At 40.0% G+C, this 10,114-nt stretch overlaps 1 protein-coding gene across 5 annotated transcripts in view; it reads right to left on the bottom strand.

Moving 5' to 3' along the window:
* LOC118234474 (sorting nexin-13-like) overlaps positions 1-10,114 on the bottom strand; it is a 28,939-nt gene extending 18,825 nt beyond the window's left edge. For 2 of the 5 annotated variants that reach the window (XM_035431028.1, XM_035431037.1), the window contains exons 1-9: positions 9,884-10,114; positions 5,167-5,279; positions 4,601-4,703; positions 3,954-4,043; positions 2,482-2,603; positions 2,246-2,367; positions 1,598-1,702; positions 881-969; positions 563-646 (exon numbers count right to left, since the gene is read on the bottom strand). In XM_035431028.1, the coding sequence (XP_035286919.1) occupies positions 563-646; positions 881-969; positions 1,598-1,702; positions 2,246-2,367; positions 2,482-2,603; positions 3,954-4,043; positions 4,601-4,703; positions 5,167-5,279; positions 9,884-9,997 (942 nt within the window). In that variant the 5' untranslated portion in view covers positions 9,998-10,114. Of the gene's footprint in view, positions 1-562; positions 647-880; positions 970-1,597; positions 1,703-2,245; positions 2,368-2,481; positions 2,604-3,953; positions 4,044-4,600; positions 4,704-5,166; positions 5,280-8,173; positions 8,475-8,525; positions 8,717-9,883 lie in introns of those variants that run through there. The other 3 variants (XM_035431052.1, XM_035431061.1, XM_035431043.1) reach the window with 2 other exon arrangements.

The following is a 10,114-nucleotide window of genomic DNA, read 5'->3' as shown; positions in this document are numbered from 1 at the left end:
TCAGAGGCCGCGAGAAATGCTTCCAGAAAAAAAACATCACCACTGTCATACAGCTTCCATGTGATCATGCGATATGTTTTGTCAATCACATGGAGCTGCAAGGCCTTGCTGCTGATTGGCTGTCCTATGTCCTATGATGACCCAGTAGATAACAATGGTGACATGTTTTTGAGGAAGCACTTCACGCAGCCTGTAAAGTGCGGTTGTTTACTGCTGTTTCAGGTATAAAGAAAGATAAAAAGAAAGCCAATACACCACATGGTGGCTGCGGCCATTACTGCATTCAATAATTATCTCCGCGATATATCGTCCATCCCCATTTCAAAATTTTTTACAAGGGCATTACTCCAGTTAAGAAGCAGCTCACTTTCTTTTTAGGTTGTAAAATTAGTATCTAAAGCTTAAAACATCAGTTCTTTTTAAAACTAGCTCTACCACCTTCACTACAATCAAGTATCAGTAAAGAGAGTGTATGATCTAAGTGAAAAACATACAAAAAATGTGTAAACTGCTGCATTTCCTCTATTGTTAAATTCAATGAACACTGGCTGGTTTTACTTACCATCCAAATCACATACTGATTAATATAATCTGGATCACTCAACTGGTTGATCAGTGGAAGCAGAACACCCCTCGCAAGGATTTCCTGGAAAACAAAGATCACGTGATTGCACTGGGTACATTTATTCTGCTTCTCATGAGTTTATCACTGCATTGTAAAACAGTATTATTCATCTACGGGTAAATGGTTACCACAAAGAACCATTCAGTTTCATACATTTTTATCTCCTTGGCTCAATTTTATCTCACAGTTTAAATAAAACCAATGCTTTGGCAGTGTTCCCCTTCTGGATGCTGTGCGAATGTGTGTGGCACTCACCCTGACAAAGTATCTCATATTCCTGTTGTGGAAGTCTCCAGGAGGTAGTAACAGGTACAGCAAGACCTCACAAAGGTCTCTCAGAAAGCCTGGGCAACAGAGAGGGAAATATGACCTCCATTTGCATTAGCACTGTATTACACAAATGCATTTTCAACAACCACTGCTTTAAAAGCAACTTTTAAACAGAAATTAGTTCTGTTCTCTGGGAAAAAAAAAACAGGTGTGCGATTCAAACGTTTCACATATGTGTACGTAAATGGGAGCCAGACTGTAATTACAATATTTCCTGGAAAACGTTTAATAATGCACCAAAAACGAACCACGGGGAAAGATTTTTCGTTTAAATGTCCAAGCAAGTGTTTTATTGGTTTTACTGGATATATATCCCAAAAAATTTGCAGGTTTAATACCCAGGTGAGTTGTAGTATCTGAGTTTTTGAGCTGTTGTACTACTTAATCCTAACTACTTAATATGAACTGCTTCAGTGGGCATCAAAGACATAAAATTGCATACTGCTTGGATACAAGCGTGGATACTACCATCTGTCAAGCAGATACTAATACTTTCCAGTACTTTCACTTCGCCTTCAATTTCCTGTCATTTTCCTGTGGAACAACTGTGACTTTTAAAGCAGTTGACCTATTAAGGCAGTTGGTGTGAATGAAAAAGGAAGCCTTTGATAGGAGTGAACGTGGCAGAGCTACAGTACACACCCTCTTCATCTTTGGGCATGGTGCAGACCACGTCCCTACAGAGCGTCCTCTCCATCTCCACCTCAGCCTCAAAGAATGAGTCCAGCAGCTCTTCGGGGTCATCCCCTGAAACATGCGGCGCTTTGGATTAAGAACCTCCAAATTACTCCCCTTTGTGCTTTGGAGTATTACATAACAATACATGACGCCAAGAACATGTCACTCCCACGCCCATCTAGGATCGCCATTTAACCCACAGACTGAGAGCACCCAGCACTGCATCAAGCCTGGACTTGAACACCCTAAGGGTGCTGCCTCTGCTACATGACCTGGCAATCTGGCCCATGACACATACGCATGCCTGAGCTGCCCAGTTAAAGTTACACAGTAACCTGGACTGCGCTGCTGCACTTCGTTAGGCAGGTCGTAGGACGGAGTGTGGCACAGTGGGTAAGGAACTGGGCTTGTAACCGAAAGGTCGCAGGTTCGATTCCCGGGTAAGGACACTGCCGTTGTACCCTTGAGCAAGGTACTTAACCTGCATTGCTTCAGTATATATCCAGCTGTATAAATGGATACAATGTAAAAGTGCTATGTAAAAAAAGTTGTGTAAGTCGCTCTGGATACGAGCGTCTGCTAAATGCCTGTAATGTAATGTAAAGGTCTTACGTTGTTTAGAGTCTTCCTTCTCGTTCAACCTCTCCTGGGCTTTCCTGAACACCCGCAGATGAGTGGCGAAGTCATCGACCAATCTGGTCGTGAAATACGGCTGCCAGTCCACCTCTTTGGACCTGCCAGATTTTGGAATACACAATGACAGCCACACCGTTTTATTTTTATTTCGCAAGAACAGTCACTACTCATTGTTCTCCCGGAATCGGGCTCTTGAGTCAATTACGGCGTACCTTGTGGAAAACTGGACGAGTGCATATTGAACAGTTTGTCTGATTTCCAGCAGAAAGGACTCGTCTTCGCTGAGAGTGTAATACCAATACTGGATGTAGTCTCTCAGGGCAAACTGGATAACCTGGATAAAGATGAAAGATTGAAATCATACCTGTTATTAAGGAAGAAATTAGACTGAAAATGTTCTTATGTTTAAGATTCAAGCAAAATATGGTTTCAAAAGTTTACTTTCGCAATGACTAGCTGTGGAAAACAGACTGACAGTGCAAAGCTACTGGGACACTGGATTCTGCCCAGGTCACGCCAAAACTGACATTTACTGGCATCATGTATAGCAACTCAGCGCCACCCATGTCAGGTATGAGAACAGAATGTCACCCCAAGGGATTTCAACAATTACCCACAATGAGGCAGAAAAACTCAAAGTTACCGGCGTCAGGTGTAAAATCCAATGTCGCCCTTGACAGGGCGTGAATGGGGAAGTCATAACGGACGTGAGTAGAGTGGAAGGCCCACTGGGATTACTGGTGTGGAGGAGCTGTATGGAGCACGCCTACTCAGCGTTCGCACGTCTGCAGACGGGCACGCCGCTTTAGATTACACCAGCCGGAGACGCATAACCGGCAGTCTGATCATTATCAGGATTGTCTCTGTTTGAGATGATCAGGGTGAGAGTGGCTGGGAGTCACATTATCTCCCAGCCCTGGCAACGCACAAGGAAGCAGTGTTCTGTTGCAGGAACCCTTTTTCCTGGGACAGTGGCCACATTGACCGAGGAGTCCTACCCAAGATTCTTCTGCTGGCGTTGAGAAAGGTGCGGCTCCACCAACCTGTAAGACTGGCCTGTGTGCCCTCCAATATACAACCGAGCTTGGAACAATAGGCTTGCTGCGTACACTGACTGAATCTACAAAGCCAGTGTTGTTTCCTCCACAAATCCATCCAACAAGACACATTTAAAATTACTCTATCAATTTCGTCATTAAAATCACTTCGGAAGGTATTTTGATATCTCCTATGAAACAGAGACGTCCATATAAAACGGATGAGGAACAGCCAACCCCCACATACAAAATGACATTCTGGGAACTTATCTGGAATGTGCTGACACAAAGATTCAAAGCACACTGCCAAGTTCTTTATTCTGAAACTCGTGCACATAAGCAAACTGCAAAAATGTGTCTGAAACTGTCACATGAGGAGTTATGCCTAACATGGTCAAAAATAAGTCATCATCCAGCACCATTCATGGGACACATAACTTTAAATTCAACTTGCAGCCAAAATCATATTTGATTAAACTTAATTTATTAAGTTTATTATCATTTATTAAATGTTTGTTCACAAAGCAATGAGACATTCAATAGAACTTGGTTGTGTATTTGACTAGAACTTGGAGCCAGACAGAAGAAATTGAGGCGTCTGGACTGTTCACTAAGGTCCTCTGTTCGAATATTTTTTTGCTGCTTACCTGCTGTAATGGCTCATCAATAATGTTGGATCCTGTAACTCTTCTGTCAATTTTGATGGGCTTGACTTCCAGCTTCAATTCATCCAATGTCTTGGCAGGGCACAGAAATACAGGTGACAAGTTAAACAAAGTACCACCCAGTAGGCCCCGTCCAAGCTGCCTAAATAAACTGATGAAACTAATATTACTCTAAAATTATCAGTAAATAACAAGAATGTGTGTGTGTGTGTGTGTGTGTGTGTGAGCGTGTACATGCGTGTGTACCTCTATGTATGTGCATACCTGTGTGTGTATGAATGTGTGTGTGTGTGTGTGTGTGTGTGTATGTAGGTGCATACTGGTATGAATGTGTGTGTGTGTGTGTGTGTGTAAGTGTGTGAATGCGTGTGTGTGTGTGTGTGTGTGTGTGTGTGTATGTAGGTGCATACTGGTATGAATGTGTGTGTGTGTGTGTGTGTGTGTAAGTGTGTGAATGCGTGTGTGTGTGTGTGTGTGTGTGTGAGTGTGTGCACGAGTGTGCGTGTGAGACAGAGGCCTGGGGGGGTGAGAGTGACAAAGAGGAAGGGGAAGCAGGAAAGCAGGAGACCTACAGCAGCAGATATGAGGTGACAGTTTGGACTGAAAAAAACACTCAGCACACTGCTGACCTTTAGTATGCCAGACGGAGTTGCAGGGAGGAAGGACTGTTCACATTTCTCCAAGTGTTTCTCTGAGTTTGTCTTTCCAAATAAAAGGGTTACTACAAAGCCTCTGCAAAGCACAAACAAAGAAGAAAGACCAAAATACAACATCAGGAAATACTTGTACACCCTTCTGTGATACGTACTGGACCAAAAAAAGAATAAAGCATTAGAGACTGTTTTCAGAACTTAAAAGTGATGTCAGACATGAATGCTTTATTACCGTGAAACTTATGAAAGACATCAGTAGAATATAAAGAAAAGTCTTCCACACAAATGACAAACAGATAAATACCCAAACATTCAGAAAAGAGAAGTATTTGGCTTTACTCTATGAGTGCCTATCTTTGTGATAAGGATAAACAGCTCAAATAAAAACAAATAAACCCCCTCAGGCTCAATACAGGCCCAGACACACCTGACAAAGCTATCTAATCAGTGAGTTAAATACCTAACTAGTAAGACTATACCTTAAACAGAAGAGGTTTTGGCACAGTAACATCAGACATGCATGAATAAAATGTTTCACTTACCCACCAACGAAGCACAGGATATAAAAAACAAAATAAAATATGGCAAAGGGGCCAAATGTAATGAGAAAGAGCACCACCCCCAAACCGCTCCATCCCCATATGGACAGGCTGGTCTAAAACAAAGACACACAAAAACAACTGAGATCAGTTTGTTGGCTTTGATTGGTTTAAAAAATTACAAATGCGTTTGAACATAAAGCTAACATTTGAAATCCTTTTCAATCAGTTAAGAGAAACAGGCCAAAATATTACATAGGCACTGTAACACCTCAGACTATATTATTTGTACTGTACGTTATACAGTAACAGCTCTGTTGTACAATGTAGGACTAAACAGGAGGTAGTGACTAGTTGGATGACTTAAATAATTTATAACTTTTGCCACCTAACAGTAAAACCCAATGTACTGTTGTTACGCTAGGGGTAAGAGAAGGCTTTCTCAATCTTTCAGTCAGAGGGGGACCCTACCCCTATAGGACTGTCTAGTCACAGCCAACAACAGGGCAGACAATGTAATGGAGTGCTCTTCACTAAATCTCTCATGGTGTGAGAAATCCAGAACACCTTTACAGGGAGGACAGCTTGGCTCCAGGAAATATTCTTTACTGCTTCAGTTTGTGTTGCCTGACAACCATCAGGTGTCCATTACAGAACTAAAGTGCTTATTGACATTCTTCCAAGTCACCTGTAATTTCCAGTGTTAGCCTCTTTGATAGCCTAATTAAAGAGTAGGCTATATCCTTCCACAAGAGAAGCTGATTGTCCCAGATCTACATAATACCCAAAGAGTACAACCACATCTAACTACTTACTAGATCTAGGCCTATATCAAATGCATTTATTGGATCCAATGTAAGGATCCAATGTAAAGGTACCAGCAACCACTAAGTCTAGAGGTTGACCAATAAATCAGAATGGGCAATAGTGAACTTTGCACACAATCGGTTATCAGAGGTTATGGATGCTGACAGTAATCTTTTTTTGCACAAATACTCACTCTATTGTTGATACAGGTCTCCTCCACACTGTGTGACTGTGGAGTGCCATCTCTGACACCTTTAAGTTATTGTATGTAATGTAATTTTAATAATACAAGAAATGTTACACTCATAGAATTCATTTAATTGTGATCAGGTAATAAATGCAATAAATCATTGGTATCGGCCTGGTCATATTTCATATCAGATTGACATTTAAAACAGTTTAATTTCTTTGTGCACAGAAAAAGGAAACTAAAGAGAGATGTTTGTAATTTTTTAAAGAGATTTAAAAAGTGGACAACAAGAGATACTTTAGACCGTGCTTTGACCGTGTTTAACAAGGGAGCATGGGTGCAAAATAAAAAAATGAATTTGTCACTGATATAAAGAAGTGTTTTTTTCCACATAGTGAGACACACAAAATAATTTGCTTCTGTTTAATTATTATTATTATTATTATTTTTTTAATAAAAAAAAATTATTATTATTTTTTTTTTTTAAACCTTGGTTTATTAATCTACTTCTAAAACACTTTGATTCCAGAAACAGGCTAATGAGGCTTCTATGACCAGGGAGGTGGGAAGGTTCAAGGTTTTACAATAAGGATATAATTGTTTTTCTTACTGCCATTCTTCAAAAAAAAAAAAAAATCCCCTGCAGATAAAAAAAAAGGAAGAACGCTGAAACGCAATGTTCAAATCTGCTGGTTCCTTGCACTGCTGCTCACGGAATGAATGTCAGTGAACCCATGCTGGTACTCATTCAGCGTGAACAGAACAGAAAAAACACCTTCATTTTTACAACTTGTGCAGTGAGGCGTGCACAACTCTGCCACATACAGGAGCCGAATTAGACGATCAGTCTAATCGAGACAAATCGTCTTTAGCTACACCATACACCTTTCATTATTTGAAATGAAATTCGTGAATTTATGTTGCCGTCAGTCCCTTTGAAGTACTGTCTACTTAATTGTTAGTTCAACAATTAGCCAGATGGATTCCAAAGCATTCCATATGAATAACACCGCAGTTTGAAAATGACAACATTCAGCCTCTTGCTACATTATTTCCTGTAGAATCAGCAAACAATTCAAAGTCAGCATTTTTAAGGCAGTGGCTTTTAAAAATTGCAATGTCAGATTCAGCATACATTCTTTGCAGGATATGGCTGGTGTCATGGCCAAAATGGTCTATTCATGAAAAAGAAATTAAACTATATTTATGGTACCTAAACAGAGAATTATATACGAAGGTTGAAAGACGGCTGGGGGAAGATATACGGGCACTATGAGTAAAAAAAAATCACAACATTTCTTTAGATTCGTGAGCACTCAGTACATTCACACTTTTTGATTGCACACGCCCTCCCAACAAAAAATGTGTCTCGTTTTAGAATAGACACATTAAAAATATGAGAGCGGAAGATACTTCGAACTACTACTGTACACTGATACTTAGTTACATTGTGACGTCGATGTCACAGTCGAAAGTTAAGACCAAAGTTGTTTAGGTAGCCAACGGCAATGGAAGTAGATCGCTTTCTATTGGTTTTAAATCTGCACAGATAACCTAGCCATTTTGTAAATACATAAACCTAGCAAATCTCTCACTGGTCTTGCACAGTTTTACATAGCAACAAAATAGCAAGATTCCAAACAAATCACATTAGCGAGCTACAGCTAAATAGCCCAATAGCTAGCACTTTGCTGTCGATTTCTCATTTTTAACTGAAATAGTCCAAACTTGCAAAATAATACGGCAAATAGAAAACAATGTACTTCACTTCGAGGTGAGGTAACACTGGCCATGTGATAGCTGGCAAGCTATGAACGGCTACGTTAACGTTATACCGCAGCTTGCCAACCAAGTTACTGCTGCTGTTTAGCTAACAGCTAGCAAGTTAGCAAGCATGACCATTTCAACAGAATGATCGCAATTCCGTGCACACAGCATGTAGCAAACGTGGCTAACTCGCTACAGTATTCGAGCTAAGGCTAACACCTATGGAATACCATGTCCCTGACTCACCTGACCCAATGCGTTGTGGCAGCACACCATTCTAGATTTTAAGTCGAACCTAAGCCGATCTTCACTGTTAGCTATAGCTTGCTATTCAACATGTCGTCATATCAGTTTAAGCTTCTAATTAACAACGCAAACACTCTTAGCTCCGCTTATTAACCAGCTAAACCAGTCGGTCTATGCGAACAATGGTCAAAAACTGCCAAACCTGGGTGATACAGCCCAGCCCCTTGCCCTGTGATGTTTACCTGGGCTAGGCTAGCGAGTCGGCTATATGGTACTGTCGTGAGCCTGTCACTGACACTTCACTAAAGGAAAACAAGCTCACACACCTTACTGCAACAAAACATTTCCTTACCTCAGTTAACATTGTTAATACCGTAGAGACAGAATTGCTTGTCCTAACCCCACCGCATTTTAATAAAACACAGGGTCGTTGCTGTCCCTAATCTTGCGTTTAAAAACGGGTATGTTTCCAGTCCCCATACGATATTCTGAAAGTCGCCATATTAAAAGGGTTACGTCTGGGCACCCTTGGCATGACGCTCTCTCCTGATTGGCTGGAGAGCTTTAGTTGCGTCATCATGCCCGTGACTTCGGCCGTGTTTTTGTACGGTGAAATCAACATCACCAAGGGGGTGTGTTTGAGAGATTTGGTCGTTCTTTTTTGGTTCTGATTGGATCTCATCATCGTGGTCCTCTTGACAAGTTGTAGGGAAGTGGTGTCTGAATTGCCTACACATTTCTCCACGATACTTTTCTTTCCTTTTCACGTGTTGTGTTAATGCAAAATTTTCGTATGTTATTATCGATATATATATATATATATATAATGTATATATATATATATAATGTATATATATATATATATATATATATATATATATATATATATATATATATATATATATCAATTCTAACTTTCAAACATATATTTTCAAAAGGAGGCCCTGAATAAGTGCACTTATTTGCATGATATGATCCTAGGAGTTAGGAGCGCAGTGGTGTGTGTACATGTCTGCTATGCCAGACTTAACTATCACACTTGAAACACATTTTTACTTGTCACATCTTTCTCCTTTTCTTGAATGCTTATGATGACCTGATATAAGTTTATGTCAATTTAACCATTGATAATACAGAACACACAGACTTTCTTTGCTTTTTACAGTTTTTTTATCTAAAATGGTATGTTATAAAATATATTTGAATTCTTCAGAAAAGTGCACTGTGTTTCAGATAGGAATTGCTCTTTAGAAGTTACACATTTCAGTAAACCAACAAAGTTGTCAATAGTCTAAGCATTTCAACTAACATATTTTTAAATGAAAAGTTTCCTCTCTATCCCCATGACAACAATACCCCTGGTGGAAATTTGTAAGCGAGACTTGCATAGTGACATGTGATGTGTCATTTGACCACATAAGCTTGAAAACCTGCATTTCGTATTCAGATATTCAAAAACAATGTGAGGTTACTGGAAAACTATTGCATCATCATATTTGTAGTCATTTGTATTGTACAGTGTTTATGTCAGTACGTATGCCTAGTACAAATTTGTTTCAATTACTAGCAGTAGAATTTTGAAGCAAACATCTCAAATGTTTAGTGAGAGTAACAATTGTCTCATATAGTTGACATTGTTATTATTATTACTTCAGGAAAAAGTAAATTTGCTCTCAGGAAACAGGTAGAAGATTATTTTGAGTAGCCTACCTGCTTCCAGCAGTATAGGGTTCCTGTCACGTCGCAGAGAAGATAAGGTTGTAAATAAGCACAGTCCCAGTCCCTGTTCGATCTGTTCTGTACCACTGGTACCTCCTCCTCCATGGTTTCAGTGTCCCACAGTATTCAGAAAAGGTTCGATCCTTGTTCACATATCTCCCTTTTTGTGAACGATCCACCCTGTTTGGGTGCTGAATGAACGAGAACACAGAGCAGAATAAA

Source organism: Anguilla anguilla, chromosome 1 (genome assembly GCF_013347855.1).
Source record: "Anguilla anguilla isolate fAngAng1 chromosome 1, fAngAng1.pri, whole genome shotgun sequence".
Lineage (NCBI taxonomy): Eukaryota > Metazoa > Chordata > Actinopteri > Anguilliformes > Anguillidae > Anguilla > Anguilla anguilla.
Note: the sequence above shows the minus strand (reverse complement) of the source record. Positions and strands in the feature narration are given on the sequence as shown.